This window comes from Poromitra crassiceps (assembly GCF_964638095.1).
Source record: "Poromitra crassiceps genome assembly, chromosome: 10".
NCBI classification, from domain to species: domain Eukaryota; kingdom Metazoa; phylum Chordata; class Actinopteri; order Beryciformes; family Melamphaidae; genus Poromitra; species Poromitra crassiceps.
In genome coordinates, this window is record NC_139631.1 from 19920340 (window position 1) to 19946746 (window position 26407).

The 26407-nt window shown below is 46.8% G+C and overlaps 1 protein-coding gene across 4 annotated transcripts in view; it reads left to right on the top strand.

Annotated features, from left to right (window-relative positions):
* Positions 1-26407, top strand: part of smtnb (smoothelin b) — a 64476-nt gene that overhangs the window by 27160 nt on the left and 10909 nt on the right. For 3 of the 4 annotated variants that reach the window (XM_083644041.1, XM_083644038.1, XM_083644039.1), the window contains 5 exons: positions 7542-7644; positions 10504-11228; positions 12559-12616; positions 13460-14092; positions 15981-16054. In XM_083644041.1, the coding sequence (XP_083500167.1) occupies positions 7542-7644; positions 10504-11228; positions 12559-12616; positions 13460-14092; positions 15981-16054 (1593 nt within the window). Of the gene's footprint in view, positions 1-1531; positions 1652-7541; positions 7645-10503; positions 11229-12558; positions 12617-13459; positions 14093-15980; positions 16055-26407 lie in introns of those variants that run through there. The other variant, XM_083644040.1, reaches the window with a different exon arrangement.

Here is a 26407-nt window from a genome sequence, read left to right on the forward strand (position 1 = left end):
GTGTGTGTGTGCGTGCGTGCGTGCGTGTCTCTGTGTGTTCTCCTCGGATAGGAAGCAACAATATGTCGGCGTCACAGGACGCTCGAGCACTTGAGCCATTTTACCTCACTTCTTGCAAGACAGCTGAGCGTGCACATGGTGGGGCTGTGACCTACAGGTGGTGATGGCGTGTGTGTGTGTGTGTGTGTGTGTGTGTGTGTGTTTGGGGGGGTTCAGAGTCAGACAGACAGAGAGGCAGCCCACCAGCTGTGCCCCAGCAGTCTAGTCTGATTCTAGTCTGGAACGGGGACGTGGCCAAAAACAACAGCAACCACCAGCAGCAGGGCTCCTTCCATTCACATCACAACAGCGGATCTCTTTGAGTTGTGTACAATTGTCCCAGGGCAGATGGAGGTCCTAGATAGGGAGTCTGCAGCAGACAGACACACACACACACACACACACACACACACACACACACACACACACAGACTACACTCACATGCATATACACGTAGACTGCCGCCAAACAAAAACCCAAACAAACACTAGAAGAAGAATTACTGGTGTGTTACAAAATTCAGTGGTATTCACGTATTGTCATTGTCGGGTGAAAACCTTGCAACAATTTTGTCGATTTCCATGTCGTATCAACTGAAGAATTCCATGATTCTCCTCTATGGGTTAGGAAAGTTCTACGACACCTTGGGGTTATGAAGCATTTCAAAACCCATTGGATAAACAGAGAAATCCTTTGTGGTCGTCATCCTACAAACAAAGACTTTTGACAGAGGTCCTGAAAAGTTGACATTTTAGAGATACAAGGTTTTCACTCGACAACAGTGATTGTGACCCTACTGTTTAGTGTTCACTACCTCCATGCAACACAAGAACCTATATCTCACATTCAGATGGAAGATACAATGTGTGTTTAGTTGGCAGGTTAGTGTTGTGGAATTTAACTCTTCATCTGTGCGTTTACCAGAAACCAAGGCCCATTAGTGATTATTGTTTTTAATCAATTGACTGTTTTTAATGGACATAGTTGACCGGATAACTGAGATGAAAGTTTCCTTGTGCTCATTTGGGAGAAACCATACTGTTCGGGTTACACAAAACTTTAATTATATGTATGGAACTAAGACTATTTCAGTGGGACCAAAAAGGAGTATTCCTCTCTTTCTTTTTTCTTTTTTCTTTTATCGCTAATGGAGCCTGAAAACTAAAAAACAATCTAATAGTCTTCGTCATTTGAGGGCAAAATATCAAGTCATATTCCAGTTCATACTGACGTGCTTCTGGGAAAATGAAAGAAGAACTCGGAACAAAGACAGAGTGTGTCAAGAGTTAATGTGTCAACCAGGCAAACCGTTAACCTTTAAGGAAAGTGTGTGTGTGTGTGTGTGTGTGTGTGTGTGTGTGTGTTTTGAGGGGGGGAGGGGGGGCGTGGAGGGTGAGAGCCCCGTGGAGACAGAATGGGAGGGAGGGGAAGTCAAGGGAGTGGCCTGTTGGTATAATGTGTGTGTGTGGTTGTGTGCATGTTTGTGTGAGTGTGTATGATGTGGCTGCGGGAGTAGAGGAGCAGGGTAGAGAGGACGTCCTGACTGCGAGAGGGTTATAGCTGAGAGAGAGAGAGAGAGAGAGATACAGGCAGCCCAGCCAGGGAGAGAAGGTAAATATCATTCAGCTATTCATTTCTCTCCTCTCGCCTGTCTGTCACAGACTTTGCACTCCTCTCTCTGACTCTGTTGACCTCTTTAAAGGCCACTTAGGCAGCTTTCATCAGCAGCCTGTGTTTGTGTTTCTCTGTGCCTGCCTGCATCTCTGCTCACCTCTCAGGTTTGTCTGCATGGGGGGAGTGGGTCAGCATGGCTTTAGATCACTTTGCTTCATTGAGAACAAATGAATTCTTTAGATTCAGATGACACTTTAATGATGCATGTACTGCAGAAACTGGGTAGAGCAGCAGAGAATCTGATATAGCAAATACTTATAAATATAAACTTAAAAATAATGCATTAAATATGATATATAATAATTGTAATGAGTGAACATAATAAGGATACAAATACAGATAAATCATGAATATTTAATGCTTGTATTTTGAAGATGTTTAGATACTTCACCCTGTAGTTGTTTGTCTGTGGCTGGATGTGCGTGTGTGTGCAGGAGAGGTGTGGTAGATTGGGGTTGGAGCTCCAGACAGACTCTTGTTGGTTGTCTGATCTCATCATAAACATGTTGTAAGAAACCTTTGGAGAGAGTAGCTTAAGGGATAAACATCTAAACCCGCGTCTGTATCTGCGATGGAGAGGCTTTTTAGCCGACTGATTGGGAAATATAACAGTGTGATGGGGAAGAACAGCACAGTGGGTCACTTTGGTGGAAAAAGGAACAGTGGCGGAGAATACGCAAATACGCTTAGATTGGCATTTGATGATGTGTGGGAGTTCTTCTGTGGGTTGTCTCCTCTCCAGACTGTGTGTGTGTGTGTGTGTGTGTGTGTGTGTGTGTGTGTGTGTGTGTGTGTGTGTGTGTGTGTGTGTGTGTGTGTGTGTGTGTGTGTGTGTGTGTGTGTGTGTGTGTAAAATGTAGAGATGATTGCTTACTTCATTCCAGCTACTGTATTTCACTTTATTGGAGGTGGGCCGAGCGTGTGGTTCCTCAGGCCGTAGCCTGCAGTAATGGAAAAGGAGCCTCCAGGTTTCTCCTCTCTTCCATGTGGAGGCACGGAGGACCCGACGTGGTGTGACCTCACCAGCAGAGTGATGGCTTTAGCTTCCATGGAAAATGGGGCCATTGGAACCCAGTTTGTGATTCCATAGCCTAGAGGATCTCAGCTGGCTGGTGAAGGGAGGTGTGCTGGCCCGGCATCGGCCTCATTGTTGTTGTTCTGTGGCTCTGAGGGTTCAGACGAGTCCAGATGGCCCACGCCTCGCTGTGGTCGCCACAGAGGACACTCGCTGTTTTTGTGTTTACCGCTCTGAGCTTTCAGAATTACAGCCCCGACACAAACGGGCTCCTGAGGCCAGATGGGGCGATCTGCGTTTGAGGTCGGCCAGCCACCGCAGGAGAGGCTTCTCCGAGCGTCGGAGTGGGACGGTGTCAGTTCTGGTTCCACTCCGTCAGGTCTTCTCTCCGTCACGGCCAGAAGCCAAAGAGAAGCCACTAATGACAGCATGGAGGTTGGCAGCAGGTCCCGCACTCTGCTCCTCTGGCTCTGTCTGTCTCCAGTTCCACTTTATCTCTCCTTTTTCCCCTCTGTCTCGCTGTCTGTGAGAAATCTGGTCCCTGTGGTTTAGCGGGAGCTGTGAGATGATCATTGTCTGTCTGTCTCCTGCTGGAAGAGAGGAGAGGAGAGGAGAGGAGAGGACGGGGAGAAAAAGAGGGTGTGCAAGGAAAGAATCGTTCTCTCTAATTGTGTTTCGAGCTCAAACGCCATTCTCTTCCCTGTGACTCTTTGAGTAAAGGACTGTACTCAGGAGGAGTGTCCTGGGTGCCACCTCCCTCTCTCACGTTATTATAAGTTAGTGCCTTCTGTCTTTTGTGTGCTTGCAGAGCAAGTTTCCTTTTAGTTTGTGCTCATCAGACAGTGTAATCACTCATGACTCATTAAAGAGGCGTTCTGCTCAACAGTAGTATCCCAGTCTGACGTCTGACATCGTCCTGACCTGACTGTCTGACGTCTGACATCTCTTATAGTTTGAAATGGGAGAGAAGACTTGTCCTGCCTCAAAATCTGTGCTGCCATTTCAGTATATAGCTCCATTATGAAAAAAGTACCGTAAATTCCGGACTATAAGGCGCACCGGTGTATAAGCCGCACCTTCAAAGTTGACTATTTTTTTCTTATATAAGCCGCACCGGACTATAAGCCGCGGGTGTTTTAATGGTATTTTTTGTTTTTTTTTACAGTGCACACAGTGTCCGCGGTGTGGTGAAAAGAGGGCAAGAGAGGAAATTAAAACAGAAGTGGATTTATAGTTAGAAAGAGTGCTAAAGAAGAGAGAATTCCGTTTTTTATTTTTTTATTTTAGTTACTCACAGTACTATTGACCAGTCCAACTCAAAAGATATTCGGCAGTTTCACTTTGAGCTCTTGTTCCGCCGCTGTCCATCAATGGTTATGACGAGTCTCGCTGGGTACAGTACGCCAAAGCGATATCCATTGACTTTAACCTTTTCGATGATGCTGTTGTATGTTGCGCGTTTCTGTTGCACCAACACGGAGAGGTCCTGCCGGACGAAAAAGCGCGTACCCTCCCAGGTGAGGGGCTTCTTCCCCGCAGCCTGGAGGATGAGTTGACGGTCGGGCCAGCGGAGTAGGCAGATGAAGATGGCCCTCGGTGACAGGCCGGGGTCTGGACGTGGCCGAGGCGCCCGGTGTGCCCTGTCCACCTCTGGTGGTTTCTCGCCTTCCTTCAGGTCCAGGATGTAACACAGGATTTTGCCACGAAAGCATCCATGTCACCAATCTCAGCTCCCTCTTTTACATTGATCAGGCGAATGTTATTTCTTTTACTCCTGCTGATTAAGTCATCAACCTGCGTGTGCAGGGTTTCGATTTGTTTTTGCATTTTATCCACTTTCGGACTCACTGTGTTGTTTTTGTCCTCCAGTGCGCTGATGCGCTTTTCCGCATTAGAAACTCTGTTCACGGTTGCCTTATTTTATTTAGTGATTGAGTGGATGGACTTCTGCACGTTTTCAAACTTGTTTTCAAGCTGCTCAAACCTCTGAGCGATGTCGGACTTAATCGATAGTGTTTCACGGAGTAAAAGTTTAGCCCAAGCCGTGTATCTCCAGCCTCCAGCAGGTGAGTCATTTCCTCATTCATGGCGGTGATTGCTTCGTCTTTTTCTTTCTGCTTACCTGTGTTGTGTTATGTTATGTTATGTTATGTTGTTAAAAGAGGGCAAGAGAGGAAATTAAAACAGAAGTGGATTTATAGTTAGAAAGAGTGCTAAAAAAGAGAGATTTTTTTTTTTTTTTTTGAAAAAATCCATAGATAAGCCGCACCGTTATATAAGCCGCAGGGGCCAAAAAAGGCCAAAAAACGGGAAAAAAGCCGCGGCTTATAGTCCGGAATTTACGGTAAACGGAGCATTTCCATTGATGATGAAGTGAGACAGGTGAATGGGACTTCTTAGGGAATATTGATGACATTTCTGTCCTCATTCACCTCTTAACACGTGTCCTTCTTGCCCGGGCTTTGCAGTTGACACACCTGCAAAGTGCAAACACAATTGTTACTAATGTTACAACTGGTAACAATATTACTATTATCACTACCACTTATCGCTTAAGTTAGTATGTAGTGATAAGCAACTAGGAGAGGCGTTCCAGTTTGGTCATTTGATTATCAAAGCAAGAACATTTACCGGACTTCTTTCTGCCCACTGATATGATCCAGGTCCTGCAGAGTCTATGATCAGATTCAGAATTGTTTCCATAGCAGCGCCCTGTTATTCATAGCAGCGGTTTGCTATTCAGAAATAACAGACCGTAGAATGCTGTAATTGACCAATCAAGAATCAAGTATTCAACAAAGCCGTGCAATAAGAACGATATAACGTCATTGTTTTGTTATTTCACAAAGCACATTATGAGAAATGAGAAATCATGTGGTTTATCCGCTCTTTTGAAGCTGAATGGTACCTTTGGCCGATGCACCTTCCCTGTGTTTGCGTTGCAGTCTGCTGATTAGGTTCTCTGTGGCCCTGTAATCTGCTCAGTCCTGCTGAAGGTGGGGAAGGTCACAGTCAACAGAGCAAAACACACCATCTCTTTCTCACCTCTGCCTCTCGCATCAGTTTGTGTTTGTTCAGCCCATTAACGTGCAGTCTGTCTGTCAGTCTGTCTGTCTGTCAGTCTCTCTGTCAGTCTGTCTGTCAATCTGTCTGTCAGCTCTGATCACACACTGGATTAATTAAAAGCCTTTCACAACACAAAGGTGTGATTGAGACCATTTTCACACTGCTGTTGACAACTGTGCCAGTCTCTCTTTTTTTCTAGGATAACATTGTTCACAAATGGGAAACTGATTGCATCGTGTGTATGCGTCTGTGGGTGTGTGCGCTTTCATTGTTTGCTTGAAAGATTGTGAATATGTTTTCAGGAGCTTTTTTGAAGTAGTGGGTAGGCTGTTCATCTGGTGTCAGTAAAGGTGTAAGTATAGGCATATTGTTTAGTTTGAGTATTTCAGGTCATTTTTCAGTATTCAAGCTCATGACTTGTATATTTTTCCAGAATCAAGCCAAGGCCCAGCCTATACTTTTGGTTTGACTATTCTTACTCTTGATGTGTCTTGCCAAATACCTAATGGTTTTTAAGTACATTATGGACTGTGCTGGAGTCGGGTTAGGTAATTTAATTTCACATGAGATAAATAACGATCCGTACTGTCTGAGCCTCCAGACAAATCATTTTCATAGCTTGCAAATGAAAATGCCCCATAATAGAAAGGTTTGTGAGGCCTTGGAGCTTTGTGGATTACGAATATGTGGGAGCGTGAGTAAAAGACAAAAGTGTGTGTGTGTGTGTGTGTGTGTGTGTGTGTGTGTGTGTGTGTGTGTGCGTGCGTGCACGCCGCGCGCACACACACACACATGCTTGGAGAAGCCGAGTGTTTGTGCAGCTGAGGAGGAGCTCAAGGTCAGGCACCAGAGGCCCAACAGTAGTGCTGGCATCTACATCTTCCCCTCCCCAGCTCTCCTGTTTCCTCTCCATATGCCAAAATGCTGCTGCCTCTCCTTCGAGATCTCCCTCCTGCTGGGACCTTCCTCTATCAGTGCAGATTAGGGCCAGACTGCTACACTTTTGCACGACTGAGCGCTGCATTTTGTGCTGAGGTCAGACTCCAGGTAAGCTGAAAGACTAGGAGAACCCAAATCAGCTGGTACATCTCAGCAAGACCAAGACCATGCATTGAATGTACATGTTGGTTCCCTTGGTACTCTTGGCGTGTGTCTGTCAGGGCTGAAGAATGGGGAGAAATTAACTTTTGCTCTCTCATCTGGCCATGTAGGTCTCTCATCATGGCCGACTCTCTTTGAGGAGCATTTGACGTTGACCCCCAACACAAGGCTGTTGTGACTTCTAGTTAACCCCGAACAGATGATGGTGAAACTCACTGTGCTTATGATCACTACTTGTGAAGGATGGGTTGGCAGTGACTGGCTGCGCTCCTTATGAAATGGCTGGGGACATTGTGACCTAAGAAATTCAAGCCTTTGTGCCTTTTTTTTGGCAGGGCTGTGGGGGACTTTTGCCTTTATTGGATAGGAAATTAGGTAGACAGGAAAGGTAGGGAGAGAGGAGGGATGACATGGGACAAAAGGCCACGGCTCGGATTCGAACCTTACAGCATGTATTGCCCATCTATTAACATGGGCGAGAGTCTGTTCCGGCAGTTTCACCGGATCTGTACGCCGTACCGCATCTGTTCCGGAGCTGGTGGACATTAGCCATAAGCCATTTTGGTACTATGTGAGCCACCAAGTCCTAGCCTCGGTGCCTTTGAGACGCTACTGAAATACACTGAACATGTCTTGTTTCAACAGGAGACAGAGCGGGAGAGTCTCGGTGAGCGGGAGCGAATCAGATCCCAGATCCGGGAGTTGCGCAGCCAACAGACACAACAAGGCAGAGAGCTGCACAGGACAGGTGAGTAGCCTACCAGCCGTGCATCACCAAAACGGCCTTTCATATTAGTGGCCAGTTATTCCGTCTTTGGAATAGCTACACAGTACATAATTATTACCTGCACACTACGTAAGCAGACCAACACATGAAGACTCACACTGCAGTCCCTCTGGTTGAGTCACGCCACACTGTTTGGGTCATTGTGCTGAAATACAAACGCATGTGTGTACTGTAAGCCCTCACCTAAAGGTCAAGCTTGGGCAGACACTTAGAAGTCAAAGCCTACACTGACCAGCTCTGTTGCGTGTACCTTCCACTACACACATGTGCCTCCTGATGCAATTTCCTCTGGCCTGCTTGTTAAAATAGGCAGCCAAAGGAGTCATTCTCCTGAGGTTGCGGTCATGAGGTCATATTGGTTCAAGCTCTTTAAGCTCCTTCAACTAACTTTATTAACTGTTGAGAGACGCTTGCAGCTATTGGCTTTTTTAAAGTTTTTTTTATGTGTGAAGTCATTTCATTAACTGCTCTGGTAGCTCAACTATAAATATGACGGTGTGAACGCTTGGGTTGAGGAGGGAATGCATGTGCTTCGTTCACTTGGATCCTCGGGACTTGTTCACACTTGCTGAGATGAAGATTTAACAGCTTGTAAACAGGCAAAATGCATTGTCAATGCGTCATCATTCTCTTTATAAAAAATGAGTTATGGCTTGTCTTAATTAAACTCCTCCCGGCTCAAAGTATTAATTGCACAACAACCCGTGACAAATACCACACCCAATCCTATTTTGATCATCAGTGGTTCAAGATGAAAGTCTTTCCTTCTTTTGATTTGAACCCGGCTCTGGCTGACCTGAACTTGACCCGAGGCTGGTGGCCTTTATAATGTCATTCTGTGTGGCCCGGTCTACTCTGGACTTGGCTCTCAGTATCCTTCTCATGAACGGCTTGATATTCGGGTTATGGGAAGCAACTGAGGGAAACCCACAGCCACACCTCTGCTACTATATAAAGCTGATGCCAGAACAGAACCGGCCTGCTTGACGTGGCTGAGAAACTCATGCTTCATCCCTGCCTTACAATTTGGGCTAGGGTGAAGCTCGGGCCAACAGAGCTAAAGCCCACCTTGGAAGAGCAAATTAGTTTTAGCACGCACAGAGCCTTTTGAAGTGGACTCCGATAAACAAAGACACAGGAAGTCTGAGTGGTTTGGGAAAGGACAGGATAGGCGGGGTGGACCAGTGGTTCTTGAAGGGATGGTTGTCTTTTCAACAGAAAGAAAGATAAAATTAGAAGATTGGTGGGTTCTTGGACCATGAAACCCATACGTCTTACCTCTCAAACAAAAAGCTCATATTTGCCATCTTCACCTCAATGACCATTTGTCCATCCATACTGTAATATAGTGCAAAGCGTAACTGTCAAGACTGTGATTTAGGAAATGACCTGTTTGCAGAGTCTCTCGCTGGAATGTGTCTCTCAAGTTCCCAGTGGAGGTAGACTTGCTCAACTTCACACAGTGAGAAGAGCTTTTGTGTGCGCTATATATTGAGTGGTGGAAGAGTGCACAAGTGCAGGCTACTTGTGTCGTAATTTTAGACGGAAAAGCAAGTCTCTCATTATCCAATAGCAGCAGGGATTTTCCCAGAAATTGCTACACAATGGCCATGACAGTGTTCCAATGCTAACAACATGAACAATGCGTTTATAGGAGATGCAGTGATTTTGGGCTCTCGCTTGAACTACAGTTGACCAGTAAATGGACTTGGATTGAGTCACTAGATATATTCTCTGCTTCTTAAGTGGTCCATTCATATTGTTCGATGTGAGAATAGCACATAATCATAATAATCACATCTCCTTGTCAGACCGCATTACATCTAGTCCATCTAGTCTATGAACAACCATGAGCAGACATGTTTTTGTTTTCTGAGTTGATTGTGGACATTGAAGTAAGCATCTTTTACACAATATTGACAACCAATCCCACAGCTTTACATGAAGCAGTGAATGGCCACAGTTGACCCTGTCTTACAGAGTTGAGAGAGATCGTTGTGGCTGCCTCCGGCCAGAGTGGAATTTTCCTCCCTGGATTTGGTTTGTAAATGACAGGCGTGCATTCTTTGTGAACCCCATTTGGTTGTAGAGTTGGTGCAATCACAGGTCACACAGAAGTGCTTTCGCACAATGGTGTGTGTGCATGTAACGTAGGATGTTGCAACATGATACCTACGGGCTTTTCTGCACTTTGCTTATGTGCGGTATGTACGCAACCTCAGATATTTCATCTCTAAAAGCACCATGGGGTGTGAGAGTGGTGGGGGGCGGGGGATGTGGGCACTGCTGTGTTGTTTGGAGTGTGGTTTCCTGAGGGGAGAAGGAGGAATGAAGGAGCTTTAGACACAAGGAGGGAGGGGGAAGTACTTGTTGTAGTCTCTATTTCACCCCCACTTCCTCCAAGACTTCCTGTACTGGCTTACCACCTATGGCTTTGCTGCATGCTCCATCTCTTCCATTGGTGCCCTTTCCTTCTCCCTTACGCACATCCACAAACTCACAAATCTTGCTCAGAGGCACCGAGGCCAGTCTGGAGGAAATGCCTACATCCCCTCTTGTCTCCACGTGCCTCCTCTGTGATCCCTACTGATACTCTCGTCTCCAGGGGCCCAGGGCCTGTGGAAGCATTTCATCAGCTCTCAAACTTCACCGTCTACTGCTTCCTTTGCTCACATAAGCCCGTTGTTGTTTAGTACTGATGAAAATGAATGATAGAAAGCACGGGAGCCCATGAATATCATTTTTTGTTAAATGAGATACTATAAGCCACAAGTATACTACAGCACATCGCTTATCTTACCATTGTGTTTCCTGCCGCAGGCTCCAACTCAGGCATGGTGTTAGTTCTTGACCACCTGGTGAAGGATGACGGCTCGGGACCTCTACTGACCCGGCCTCAGCGAGAAGTTATGAGCACAGAGCCTGACCTAGTCCTGTCTCACCGTCAAAGGTCCGACTCCACCGCTTCAGACCGCAGCCTGACCTCTGTGCTTTCCAGCGCCCATCTGGACTCCGGGGCCTCAGAGCGGAGCCAGGGCTCTGCCTTCCGGGCCAGACTGGACTCTGGAGGCTCAGACAAGAGCCAGAATTCCTCCCAGCGCAGTCGGCTGGACTCCGGGGCTTCAGAGCGAAGCGTCAGCTCCCAGTCCTGTGCCAGACAGAGACTGGACTCTGATGTCTCAGAGTCCTGTGCAGGGCCCAGACCCCGCTTGGGCTCCGGGACATCAGACAGCGCCGGTCTGCTGTTGAGGAAACGATTGGACTCTGAGACATCTGACCAGAGTGTGAGTATGTCCTCTGAGGGAAGGGGTCAAGCGGAGGAGGTGGAGGTGGCCATGAGTGGCTCCACTTCCAGCCTAGACTCAGAAGCTGAGAACAACCAGCCTCCAGTCAGCCTCCAGCCTCAATCCAGCCAGGTTTGCTCCACCAGCATCTCCGACGAGACGCAGCCTGACGGGGCCGTTTTATCCAGGAGAGATCCAGGCTCCGAAAACGGCCTGCTCAATGGCAGTGCCAAGGGGAAGGCTGACATCCTGGAACAAAAGGTGGAGTATGCTTTCCTTATATTAGATGCATACCTCTCAAAAATCTGTCAAGTTTTAGTCTGGAAAAATCACACGGTCTATGGTCAGTAATGTAGTTTGAGTCAGCTGCATAACCACAACGCTGTACAATATCTGTAACTGCACCACTAGAGTGGGGTGTTGAGCCACATAGCACCCATCATATGCACGTGCAGTCCAAGCTTCCCCTTTCCCCCCTCTCCATTCCTTCTCCCTGACGAGAAACATCTCGACACCCCATTCTTCAGTGACACCCTGGTCCCACTGGCATCTATAAACACATCACACGGAACCTGTGTTAGTCCCTGTTTAACTTTGGTTACTTGGCTACACAAACAAACTGCACCTCGCCGCTGTGGCCAGACTCTTTGTTGTACTGCGCTGGGTCGGCTCTGCTTCACCTCACAGCTGTGTAAGCCTCACCCGCTGTCAGAGAGGGATAGACACCGTCAGCGAGCAGAGGCTCTGTACTGTCAGAGAGGGATAGACACCGTCCGTGTCGAGCAGAGGCTCTGTGTCTCTTCGCCTCACGGCACCCAGCTCACTCAGACACATGGGAAGGTGGCGTGCGCTGGCTCGCCGCTGTTCACTGCCATGTGCTCATCTCGGCAACGCAGGTCACCGTGACGCCGCCGCAGTGTCGCTCCTGTAAATGTGTTTAGCCGAGCAGGCCCCCGCACTACTTTTATTGTTCCCTGCAGTGTATGCTGATGCTCAGTCTGCTGAGAGTAATGTAAACACACTGGGGCCATCATGGCCCCTCTGCCAATAAAAGAACAGAGGCCCAATGCTTCACTCCAAACACGAGCGTTACGTAATGAAAACATTGCCCGTGTGCTGCACTTACGTTTCCCTGTGTTCTCTATGTGTGCGTAGATGTCACCACAGCCATCCACGTCCTTTATGCCCACTCCAGCCCCTTATGTTATGAATGGGCATTGCTGCGCCGTTGAACCTGGAGATGTTCAGTATAGCATGTCAACCCTTAGGGCTAATGTACACCGCCTCCGGAACAGATGCGGTACGGCTCTGGTACGGCTGCGAACAGACCCACACTCATGTAATCTGTCAGACGTATGCAGGATCCAACAAAAATACAACAGATGCGTAATTTTTTCGTACCGCATGTATCGCCCATCCATTAACCTGGGCAAGAGTCGTTCGGCAGTTTTGCCCGATCCGCAACGCAGCCATAACGCATCTGGTGTACATTGCCTAGCTATTAGTGTCACCTACTCGCTGCTTTGATCACACAGAAGACGATACTTATTGATTGTCCTGTCATTTTGTTCTTTCTGTCTGTCTTTCTTAGGTCACAGTAAACAGAGATCTGCCCCTCGCTCTCCACAGCAATAAGGCAAAGGATCCTGGTAAGCAGCTAGTACAAATATAGACCCATCTTCATTAGTGCAACTTCAGAGTGTGATAATAGCTCACCGGATGATTCATAGTCTGTAGGCCCTTAGTAGTACCGTACTCCTACTGAGTTACAGCTTCTCCTCCAATATGAAGTCAGACTCCCCTCTTTAACTGCTTAATGCCGTCCATGTGGAGCTCTCCCAGTTAAAGGGCTTGCGTGACCGTATAGGGCCAATCACAGGATAGAGGGGGGGGGGGGGGGGGTGTTCAGGGTAGAGTAGACTGCACATTATACTCTACACCATTTTCTCTCTCTCTTTTTCTCTCAGACAGTGACAGACATCAGACAGTGCTCTTCTCTCTGTCCCGTGTACTGTAAACTGTGGTTTTGTTACTAAGCAACTCATCTTTTTTCTTTGTGAGGGCGACCTCAGGGAACATCTTCTCCTCTAATCACTAGCACTTTTCCATTTCTAGTAGGCTTTTCCCCCTCATTCTTTCTTTATCCCTTCTCACTCTTCACAGTCCTGTGTCAAGGCATGAGCTTTGTGCACATGTTCTAAAAGTATTAAGCATCAGTGAATGTCAAAAAAAAAAAGAAGAAGAGAGAAACATGTCCTCATAAGTCCATAGAATTAGAACTGAAAGATGGGCCGATGGGGGAGGTGAAGTCAAGCAAAATAAAGGGGCTGGAACAAAGCACAGAGAAGAGGGTAAGAGAGGAGAGGGATTTGTAGAGGGCTTTTGAGTTGAAGGAGGAGACAGTCATGATGATGGATGCTTCAAGTGTGCTGAATTCAGTCTGACAAATAGAAGAGATTTATGTTGATTTATGATACGTCTCTACTTTGCAGCACCTGAGAAGAAAGAGATTGTGTTGGAACCATTCAACCGCACCAACTCCGTGCGGGACCGGATGCGAAAGTTCACAGAGGCCAGCCCAAATGTCCCGGCCCTGAAGAAGGGCTCTCTAAGGAATGGGACCACCTCCGGCATCGGTGCCCAGCCAAATCTTTCCAGAGCTACTGAGTTGTTTGGCCGCTCAGCAGCATCCTTCAGTACCTCTGGAGACGGGCCAGCAAGGCCACGTGTGGGCTCCGCCTCCCTCGCCTCCTCAGCCTCCTCCATCGTAGGAAGCACAACCCACACACCTCAGCCAAGGGGTGTGGCCAACAAACCTCTGTCTTCAGCTAGCCAATCCCAGAACTCCATGGGTGGGACAAGGCATCCAGCTGAAAAGTGTGTGCATGCCTCTGTCAACTCAAAGGAGGACAGGACCCCAGGGAGTGCAGCTGGACAGCAGGTCACCCAGGGAGAAGCAGACCCGGACATGAAGACTTTCCTCACCATCGAGATCAAGGATGGCCGCACCACCACCACCTCCTCGACGTCCTCCTCTAGGGGCAACATTGTGCCCATCAACAACAGGGCCCCTATCAACAACATGGCCCCACGCATCAACAGCAATGCGCTGGGTCAGAGAGCAGGTAGGAGCATCAACCTAACATTAGCACTTCAGAGTCGAGGTGATGTAGTCGTGCTGTGGCTTGATTAACACACAGATAACCAGGTACACTTTGCCTGTCAACTGAACACCCTGACTCTTGCAGACAAGGGGGGCATACTGGCCTCATGCAGCCTGCCTTGGATGAAAATTAAACAGCTATAACTTCAAGACCTCCTGCTCAGTGTCCACTGTGGCCATGTATGGAGTACGCTGTACTCAGCGTATAAGCAGGGGTATAAATATTCATCCAGCTACGCCTTTTCTCTGCTAATGTCAACCTTTAGAGCACGCTGGAATCCTAGTTGATGTGGGAGACGGCAGACAGCATGGGATCTGTCACGATTGTGTGGGATGATGACAAGAGGTTCTGTCAGGCTAGGCCAGGCCAGGCTGAGCGAGCAAAGGACATGGATGAGTGGGAATAGAGGTTTGGGCTAAATCTGAAACAGTGTGGTTGTTGTAATGGGTATTTGTTGTGGAGTAGGATGAGGTCAGCAGTTGACAACACAGAGTACATCAGGACAAAGGACACAACAAATGACTGTCTCGGGCAAGAGTGAATAATACTGCTGCTGTATGACAGTGCTTTGGAACGGGCCTGGTAGTGTACACAATACACGGGTTTGTGTGCCTCGTGCTGTAGACATTGCGGTCTGTCTCTCTCTGTTTTTGTCTCACCACACACACACACACACAGACGCACACTTACCTCATTCATACACACACACTTACCTCATTCATTAAAGCATGCCCTTAAACAAACGCAAAGTTTTTTTTTGTTCATCTAAATTGTCAATTTAGCTGTTAAGAGACGAGAACATGGCACCCAGAATCATCCATGTCGCTTCACCTGTGAATGCGGGGGATGATGAGAGACTGTGGGCAGCTAAATATCACAGCGTTGTATTGTTGACCAATCTCATAAAACACAATGCTCCTTTAATTCACATTGTACATACAGTACTGGCAAGATTTTTATTACATCACATTCCGTAAAATGGAAGAATCCACAAATTACGGTGCTGAAATTATGTAAAACATTTGAGTGTAATCCCAAGATGGGTGTGTCAGAGGATCTAGCCTGTCTACAACCGTGTGTTTCTCCAAGCGTGTGAATCTCAATTAGTTTCAGAAGCAGCGCCGCTACAGCTGCTGTAAACAAGGCGTCTTGGATTTCAGCGCTTCCCAGCAAGCGGGACCTCCAACCCAAACAGTTTATTTAAGAGCCGGGCCGTTCCTGTACGAGCGCAGCCTCCTCACCTCTTACGACAACCCCTCCAGACACACATGCTGACAGCTCCACTGGGCTTCTTCAAGAGGGCACATGGATGCTTTTAAGCTCCAATTTGCTTTAATGGTTTTGGGCTCCTTTTTTGGGGAAGCTGCCTCTCTCCATCTGACTGAAGAAGGCAGACTTGGATAGTGTCTCGCTTTCCCTCAAAAGCATCCCACATCTCACAGTATGCTGCACTAGTCTGCATCACACCTAGTCTGCATCGTGGGGTGGCTGACGACCGCTCACAAAAAGCTGCATGTGTGTGCTCTTGGAGGCAGATGTACATGAGTGTTTATATTAAAGATGGCGTCATGTACATTTTCTCTCCTCTCTCAATAGACATGAGACCCTGTTGTTTAGGACAGTATGGCAGCTTACGTAAATGATTAATGGCTGCCACCAACACTCTGTGCGGCCATACACTCAACTGTACAGATGCATGTAGGCGCCAGGAGGTTCCTTCGGCTTCTGGGGGTTTGTTTCTATTCACCATGAGACCACAGGCTGTCTCCCTAAATGTACAGTGTTCTAAACAATATGTCATATTTCAAATCCGTGTAAGCCTGTGTTTTTTTCTCTCTGTCTACATCAGAGTTGACCCTCGGCCTGAGAGCGACACCATTCAAGCTCTCCTCATCCAGCCTCTCCTCGGGATCTTCATTCAAGGTACTTTCTTGGCTTTGAGGATGGCTTTGTACAGTTCTCCGTAGGGATGTCCGATATTATCGGCCTACCGATATTATCGGCAGATATTAGCATAAAAAAATCGATATCGGAAAATATCGATATCGGTTTTCATGCCGATATTTATTTATTTATTATTATTTTTTTAATACAGGGGGAGTCTCACTGAGAGCAATGCTCTCTTTTTCAGGAGTGCCCTGTTCACATTCACACACACATTCATACCTGGAAGCTGACCAGTACAACCACAGTCTGATCTGTTGGCCACTGAGCAGCTCCACTGGAGCGGTTGGGGTTAAGGGCCTTGCTCAAGGGCACCTCAGTGGTGGTAATGAGGGAGGGGCAAGCGCTGCCTTTTCACTTTCCCCACCCAGATTTATCCTGCCGGTCCCAGGGATTGAACCGACGACCTTCTGGTCACAAGCTCGCTTCTCTAACACTTACAACTTTAACACAACATGCATATTATATATTAAACTCTTCAGCTACATTAAGCTACATTATGTAACTTGTTACGTGAAATTTTGGTGGAAAAAAAGCCCGCTTATATCGGTATCGGTTGATATCGGTTGATATCGGTATCGGAAATTAAGAGTTGGACATTATCGGATATCGGATATCGGTAAAAAAGCCAATATCGAACATCCCTAGTTCTCCGGCTCTCCAGAATCATGACAGATCTTGACAAGCAGAAGTTAAATATAGGTCCTCCTCAGTGTCTTCCAGTTAAACGATTTATGTCTCGCTTTCATCTACTAATTTCCAACTGACTCAATTGAATTCCATTGTATTTTAGCTGTCTCATTGTCACATAAATCACCGCCTATAAAGGCCCGAAAAGCGAGTGAGCCGGGACATAGAGAGTGAACAGGGAAGAACAGTGTTTATCAAACACAGAGTGGGTAGCCAGTCACATCTGTCCTTGTAGGGTATGTGAAAAAGACAGAGCGAGAGAGAGAGGGAGGTGCTCCGGGCATTCCTTGTTTTGTCTCTATAGGCCTTTGCCCCGCTGAGAACTCTTTCCTAGATCACACCTGTCTGTCCTCATCCACACCAATTACTCTCCAGCTCCACGCCCACCTAATGCCTTAGCCTTTAAAGTTTAAACCACTTGTTGACACAAGTTCATCATCACGTCTTTTCTTGGGGCTCTGAAACGAGGAGCTGCAACTGTCGACCTGGCTTTGTGCCCTCTGATTGGCCAAGAGAGCGCTCAGGCTCAGATGTTGCTGATGGATAGTGATGGTTGGTGATCTCTCCCTGTCAGGTGGCTTAAGCTGCAGGAGTAGACTAGGGAGTATAAACCACCCCCCCCCCCCCCTCCATCCCCGCAGTGACCTCTCGTGTTGTGAAGAACAGAACTTGCCCTTTGCTTCATTCCTTATCCATCTCCATCCTCCTTGAAAGGAAGCCTCCTGGTGAATGGAGAATGAGGAATTGAGTGGAGGCCGGAGAGCAGAGAAGTGCTGTGGTGTTTTAGTCTTTAATGGTTGTGTATTCCACCCCCTGTACCCAGGCAGCGCAGCAGTAATCTGCTTATGGGATCAGGGCACTGGTTCGTTAGGACTGGGAAGAGGCTCCAAGAGGCTGTAGGGTGGATTTAAGGTGTTGGGCTGAGACTGCCTCCATCAGTTAGGCCATTGAGACACACAGACACACAGGCAGATAGAAACTCAGATGCAACGGTAGAGTCTGTCTCTCATACAAAGAATACCCAGGTATGTATGTCTGACGGAGCTACATGTAAGCGTTATTACCATAACTACATGCAGGTAACGTCTTTGTGGAATGTTTGTGTCTGATATTCCAAAGCAGGTTGTGCTTGTCAAATTCTGTACCAAAAAACAAGATATGACTTTTGAGTGCAATCATTTAATTGGTGTTTTCTTTGGTGATTTTAGGGAATTATTGTTTCTTCTCCTGCCAGGAACTCTCCCTGTTTCTCATACCGATCCATCAGCATGGTATGGCATGCTACATGTATCAGTTACCGGCCATTACTTAAGCCATAAATTGTTATTATTACACTGTTATTAATAGCTGTTGGAGATGAGGGTTGATCCACAGACCTTAACGTAAGCTGCAAAGTGCAGTAGACTTATGCATGACTGCATGCTTACATCGCTTGGCTGTGTTAGCAGGTAACGCATAGATGGTTAATCTATAAATTGTATAAGCTTAATATGAATGCCTTCATGATCAACTGTGGGGCTTTGACAATAGGTAGTTCATGCCTGTTGACGTCTCTCTCTCTTGCCTTGTGTAAAATCAACAGGGCTGATCTTGCAGCTGATCCGACAGGCTTGCTCAAGTTTTACCAGGCAAATATGGAAGTGACTTTAAGCTAATGAGTGTGAAAATACTAGCAGACATTGTTGGTTAGCATCAACCAGGGGACTGACGCAGGGTTCAGTTCAAGTTCAAGGTTGTGTGAGAGGGTGGTGCAGAGGTTGACGTGTCTGGTGGTGTGTGGGGGGGTGTACATTGTGGAATACATTCTCGGTACTCCTTGACATTTACATGTTCTTTATAGTGAGGATATTGTGCTGATGTGAAAGCACTACACAGTGTGTTTTAATGAGATCTTCTCGTTATTATTGCTGTTTGTTTACTGACTACGGAAGTTCCTGTCTGGATCTCTGATCTAGTTGGGTGGCCTAGGCTTCTCCTCGGGGGTCTGTCGTCAGCATTCAAAACCTCTACTATTCCCGTAAGGAGATTTTTTTTTTTTTTATTATGCCTATAAAAAATACTGGGGATGCTTACAGCATCAGCATTTCAGAATCAATGGAGAGAGAAAGATTAAATTGGATAAATGTTGGAAATAGAGCAAAAGGAGCAACTAGGAGATTAAGTTAAGTTATCCTTTATTTATCCCCATGGGGAAATTCATCATGGAGAGTGAGAGAGAACAATGGATTAATTGAATGGCATGGTCAAAATGCTGGTAGAGTTTCAGCCCAATGATAAGAGTATGTTACAGCCAGGTGAGGCAGGCTGCTCTGGTCCAAGTCCTCACAGCTGTCCCTGCTCATCTGTCCACCCAAGCTGACTGCTTCCCGGGCCTTGGACACAAATATAAATCACACCATGGCTTTATATCCAGGGTGACGACAGGACAGTCAGTCTCTTTCGTTTATATCCAGGGTGATGACAGGACAGTCAGTCTCTTTCCTTTATATCCAGGGTGATGACAGGACAGTCAGTCTCTTTCGTTTATATCCAGGGTGCTGACAGGAGGACAGTCAGTCTCTTTCCTGTAGGGATAGAGAGTACTGCAGAGCCCTGGGTCACATTGGTAAGGCGCTGTGTGTGAACATGGACTCGGGCCCACAGTCAGTGACGGATTGTCATCTCCAGCCTCACTTTAACGTAGAGGGATAAGCACCCCATTGTTAACATACCGCTGATCACTGACACGCGCTGGTTACCCAACCAGTTCACATGTGTCACAGACTAAAGCCTAGTCTGCAGACTGGAGAGAGAGAGGCTGAGATTCTGTGTTTTGGATGAACTTGTGTAGATTTTATCAGTGAAACAATCCATTAAGCCTGGACCATCATCTCTTATCCCTGGTGTTTTATCACCACCAGCTAGATTTAAACTTCCCTATGAGCATTTTTCCCCCCATTGTCTTGTTGGCTTTTGTCTGGAGTGGTGCCTGACCCAAGTCTCTGCATTGCTTTATTGCTGGGCTCTGGAGGAAGCTGCACTACGGTATTTTTAGAAACACTTGTAAATAGTAGCAGGGGGTTCACCAAAGCCACAGGCATTGTCACTTGTGTGAGATGGAAGAGACACATTTCTGTCTGATTCACACCACAACATTAGTAGACTACCCTAAGGCTGGTTTCACACCGGCGACCCAAGCCTTGCCTATGCCTTGCCTTTACCCACGCTTTTTAATAGGCGTCCGTTTTAGTCAACGAGGCTGTGTACACCGGACGCCTGAGCGTGAACCCTGCGTGTACCCACGCCTTGCCTGTGCCTTGCCGATTTTATCGAATAGGCGAGAGTTCTATTTTCACGCCGACAAGGCGCGTGCAGGCAGGCTTTTCTGTCAAGCCATGAAAGAAAAACGCGACAATATCCGTGGGAACTGGCAAAGTCAACTGAATTTCAAAATAAAATGGAGTTTCTACAACAGTATTGAGCAGAGAGAGAGAGCGAGAGAGAGATTGACGGGTGGCTATCACGTGGGGCTTTCTCCCTGTCGGCAAACAAATCTTCATGAGAGAGAATAGCGACCGAAGAAGCAAGATGGACAATGTTGTTGTGCCAGCACATATTCTTGCAAGATCACCTCTCTAAAATGTCCGACTATAGTCAGACCTGGTTATACATATCCAGCATCAATAGAACATTAAATATATCAGATTTATTTTACCTAGAGGCTACCCATGACAATTCTGGACAACACGTGAAAAAATACAGTCGGGAGAGAGGAGAGGCGCTTGTGACTCGGCTCCAGGTTCGGCGTGCAAAAGGCGTGCGGTGTGATCGCAAAAGCGTGTAACAGGTTCACGCCCAGCTCGGCGTAGGCGTGGGTTGAGGCAAGGCAAGGCGTGGGTCGTCGGTGTGAAACCAGCCTAATAATCATAAATATAGACTTGCATGCATGTGGCAAAGTGTTGCATAATTTGTGTGTGTGTGTACTTTCTAGTCTATATGTCTCTCTTTCCCCATCATCTTTTTCTTCATAATTTTTCACGCTCTTGTGTGTGGTAAGACATGTCCTTCTTGTAGTATGACCATCTATATATTAGGGGTGGGGGGAAAAATCGATACACCATAGTATCGCAATATTTTGCCTGACGATATTGTATCGATATTTGGATGGCCGGTGGCCTGGCCGGCCATGCGGGTATCTGCCCGAAGCGTCTGGTGATTCCCACCCCTACTATACATAATATACAGTATAAAAGGGACCATGTGGGCAATGTTTCTCTGTTTGTTTTCATTTTTGTCCCGCTACACACACACAAGGAGGCATTGTGACATCACTGATGATGTCATCAGTGATGTCATAAAGTCCCACTGATGATATCATAGTGTCGCAAAGTTCTGACAACATCAGTGATGTCATTCATCAGTGATGTCATAAGAGCAGGTGAGCCCACACAGCGGTCGAGCTGCAGGGCGGGCTCGGCCGTGGCATTGTGACATCATCAGTGATGTCATAAAAGCAATTGTGATGTCATCAGTGATGCAAAGTTGTGACATCATCAGTGATCATCAGTGATGTCATAAGAGCAAGTGAGCCCGTACAGCGGTCAAGCTGCAGGGCGGGCGAGTGCATAATGCGAGCTGCAGGGCCAGCTCGATGAGCTGCAGGGCGAGCTCGATGAGCTGCAGGGCGGACGAGCCTAGAAATCGAACGCGATTGCCTAGTAGTAGACTATATATGTCAATGGGTTTGACCCACTTCCACCTGCCAGGCACAGTTCTCTCCACTCTCTGTAGAGGCCAGATTCTTTCTGGGAACTGCTCTACTCTCAAATAAATCCCAGGAAAGACCACTGTTGTCCTCAGTTACCAGCTGTGTCCTTCACATAGTTTTCTACTGAGAGAGAGAAAGTTGATCAAGAGATTCCGAACGCTGTGTTATGCCAGTCCTCAGTACTCAGAACTTAGAATACTGGTTGTCCATGTCCAGTGACTGTAGGCTATTAGGATAATAAGTTACAGTGAATATGCACCTTTTTGTGTGTGCTCTTTAAAACCTTAAAGTACTTAAAGATATATGAGCATTAGAGTTATCTGCATCGGCTGTAATCTGCCAAAATAGCCCTGGTAAGCAGTTGATAAATGTACTTGAACTTCTTACTGTATGAGCAACATACACACACATTAAAGACATGGACCTGTATCAGTGTACACACACACACATTAAAGACATGGACCTGTATCAGTGTACACACATGCATTAAAGACATGGACCTGTATCAGTGTACACACACATTAAAGACATGGACCTGTATCAGTGTACACACACACTAAAGACATGGACCTGTATCAGTGTACACACACGCATTCAAGACATGGACCTGTATCAGTGTACACACACATTAAAGACATGGACCTGTATCAGTGTACACACACACACATTAAAGACATGGACCTGTATCAGTGTGTACACACACACATTAAAGACATGGACCTGTATCAGTGTGTACACACACACATTAAAGACATGGACCTGTGTCGGTGCACACACACACACACACACACACACACACACACACACACACTAAAGACATGGACCTGTATCAGTGTACACACACGCATTAAAGACATGGACCTGTATCAGTGTACACACACACACACACATTAAAGACATGGACCTGTATCAGTGTACACACACGCATTAAAGACATGGACCTGTATCAGTGTACACACACACACACACACACACATTAAAGACATGGACCTGTATCAGTGTACACACACGCATTCAAGACATGGACCTGTATCAGTGTACACACACATTAAAGACATGGACCTGTATCAGTGTACACACACACACATTAAAGACATGGACCTGTATCAGTGTGTACACACACACACATTAAAGACATGGACCTGTATCAGTGTGTACACACACACATTAAAGACATGGACCTGTGTCGGTGCACACACACACACACACACACACACACACACACACACACTAAAGACATGGACCTGTATCAGTGTACACATACGCATTAAAGACATGGACCTGTATCAGTGTACACACACACACACACACACACACATTAAAGACATGGACCTGTATCAGTGTACACACACGCATTAAAGACATGGACCTGTATCAGTGTACACACACACATTAAAGACATGGACCTGTATCAGTGTACACACACACATTAAAGACATGGACCTGTATCAGTGTGTACACACACACACATTAAAGACATGGACCTGTATCAGTGTACACACACACATTAAAGACATGGACCTGTATCAGTGTGTACACACACACACATTAAAGACATGGACCTGTATCGGTGCTCTTGGAGAGCATTCAACTTGACACACAAAGCAGTTGAGGCATGTACATGAGCAGCAGCTGGAAGGATCACTGCTCTGTTCTATGTCAGTAAGCCCAAAACAAATCCTATAAAGGCTGAGCTGTCCTCCCCATAGCCTGGCAGAACTGGGCCCCAGCTCTCCCTTACCACACACTGGTCACCCACCACGCCTGCTCTGCCACTGCCCGAATCCTGGACTGACCTTCCCTCTGGAGGTCTGCTTTCTGAACCAAGACTCATACAACTCAACTGACCCAATCAGGCCTCAGAGGTTGCATTTTGTTAAAAAAATGAAAATAAGAGGAGTAAAGCACAGAATATATAACTCTATAACTTGGCCCAGAGCCACGTCAAAGCCCTAGTTGCTTGCCAATTGAGGTGTGAAGGACAAGGGCTCTAAATAAAAGGAAAGTTGAAAGAGGGAGGAGGAGGGGGCGTTCTGAATTGTTGCCACTAGTACTGCCCCCTACGCCTCAGTCCCCCAGGCCTGACTGGCTCAGTGGAATAATGGCTGCGCTGGTGATAAATAGACACGTCCATGGCACCTGAGAGAAAAAAAAGGGGGGCCGGGTCTCCTGCTGCCTTGGAAACGGGATTCCTTGCATGCTCATTGGCTGTCAGCGTGTAGGCCGCTAAAGAGGGGAGATTTGCTGTTGGTATAAAGAACGCGTGTTGTTTTGGAGGACCTCTGTAAACAGGCAGACAGAGAGGAAACCCTGAGGATTTCTCTGCTCTTAGATAACAACTTTTAAGGGACACCTGTGTGGATTTGTAAAAGAGGGACTTTGTATTTCCTTGAAAAAGGACTGACATTTCAGAGCAACTGGTGACATTGAGTGCAGGCCTGGCCATGCCTGGGGTGGACCTGGACTTCCTCCCAGCCTCGGAGGCTCCAGAGGCATTGGGCACACCAGATAGCCTTTGTGCTGACTCTGGCCTGGAGGAGGTGATTGGAGATCTTCTTGCTCAGGAGCAGGTGGAGGAGGAAGAGGCGCAGGTTGCAGAAGGCGGTTTTGAGCTAACGTTGCGCTGTGCAGTGGGGGAAATCCACAGCGACCTGCAGGCCTTTGGGAAGCGAGTGGATGCCCGGCTGGAGGAGGCAGCAGCACAGGTGGCTCCTATGGCGAAGGTCCTGGCCAGCCTGCAGCAGGAGAACCTGAGGCTGAGGATTCAGCAGGAGAGGCTGGTCAGGCAAGTGGAGGCCCTGTGCCAGGTCATGGGACTCCCTGAACCTACAATATACGTAGCGCCCAGTCCTGAAAGCTCACCTTCCATTCCATGCAGAAGCAATCCTCCATCCAGCCTAACCCAAGATACTCCATCCTGTGCAACCCAGGATACTACATCCCATGCAGCCCAGTATATCCTGTGTAGCACACCCCTGGGTACTCCATTAAGCGTACCTCCAGAGCCTGATTCATGCCCCCAGGACTCGGAGTCTGTATCCAATGGGACGGACACACCTCAGAATTCCAAGCCTGAACCAGTACCTGTCCCTCACCCTCCCACCTTTGCAACACTCCGCTCCTCCTCTGCTCCCTCTCTGATGGGAAACATTCCTTGCAGCAACAGCATGGTACAGCTCTCTCTTAATGGCTTTGTTCTCCTATAACCATTAAGGTTCTGATCATGATCCCTTTTCAATCAGATAAGCTTTTTGTAGTAATGGAACGGTTGTTGTTCCAATGTTCTCAATATCAGTGGATTGGCGGTCTGCTTAGATTACTGCCTTCATTTTTACAAAGCTTGACCATCTCAGCTGTCATTCAGTTTTGCCAGATTGTGTTCATGCGTGAGACTTCACTGCCATTTGTCACGGAGGTATTCCAATCCTTTAATACCATGGGATTCTGATGCTGTCCTGTGCAGCACTAGTGTGTGTATAAAATGTGTCCGTGTTTTGTTCTGTGAGATATAATATACTTTATGACCACTACAGTACTTTAGGAAAACTGTGTTCCGGGAGTAGGAAAACAGAGAAAAAACAGCCCGACTATGACATCCCCTTGGTCTCCTGCTCAAACTCTCACCTTCTGAGAAAGTTCTAAACATGATTTTAAACTGTCAGTATTTTGAGACTGATCAGCATGAACACAGATATAATCCTGGCCATACAGTATAGTTAACAGTGAGTGTTACAGACTTCTAGCCACTTTTACAGGTTAGGGTTGTGCCATAGGCTCATACTTCCAACTCTTTAATAAGAGAAAAATGCATTTGTTCCTGTTATAGTGTAGATCGAAGTGGAATTTCTTATTATTGGCATACACACAGTTGGCACATATCATAATAGCCGTGTTGCACCATACTGTACCTTGAAGTCAAATAACAAATATACCTTTTGTGGGTGTAATTGTGTGCACTTTGATGACATTTTGAGGGATATTTGTGGCATTCTCTTCTTCAGTTATATTCAACTGGACAGAGTTCATAGTCCAGTCTAATCCTGCAGAGATAGCTGGGTCTGCCAATCCACAGCTACAGTCAAAATGATGGTTTTCTTTTTTAAGTTGATCTCCACAGACAGATGACTATGATGCATGGGGAATGACCTGATCTGACCCTTAACCCCCATGTGTGTGCAGATTTGCATAGCTCTCCCTTATCAACCATTTCATAAACCCATTGTAGCTTACCATGGTGATGTGAAATGAGAGATTGTAGTCCTCCCTTTTAGGGAAAGAAAACAAAAACTAAATTTTCTATGCAATATTATTGACTCTGATCAATAGAATATAGAGGCTTTAATCACAACTCTTCACACCAAATGTAACTGACCATTGTATTAGAAATGATCTCTCTCACCCCGCTCACATTCTCTCATTGCTTGACTTTAGAGGCCTTGTTTGGCTGTGTTCAAAAACATTCCTCTGCGGTCAAGTGCCTCTCAGTCCAACCTATCCCATGGGTCAGAACTCTGTGTCCAGAAAGCTTTCAAACCAGGGGCCACCCTAGATCAGCTCACACAGCACAGGCTGTGCTGGACATTGTCCCTCCCTGGTTGGACCTGGCCTGGCTGGGGCCCTCACAGCAGAGGGCAGGGAGATTGTTGGTGGGGACCGGGCCAGCTGTCTGAGCTATATCTGGACCTGGACTTGATTACAACAAAAACAATGAAGCCACAGCCAGCCAGAACCCATAGTCTGGCACCGGCATTCAGCAGCATAATGGACATTTTAAGAGGTGTTATCTTTTCTATAGGGTTTATGGTCACTCAGAATACACGGGTAGATAGCCAGGCCTATCTTAATGAACTATAATGTCATGTTTATGCTCCACATCCCCTCCAGCAGTGGATGTA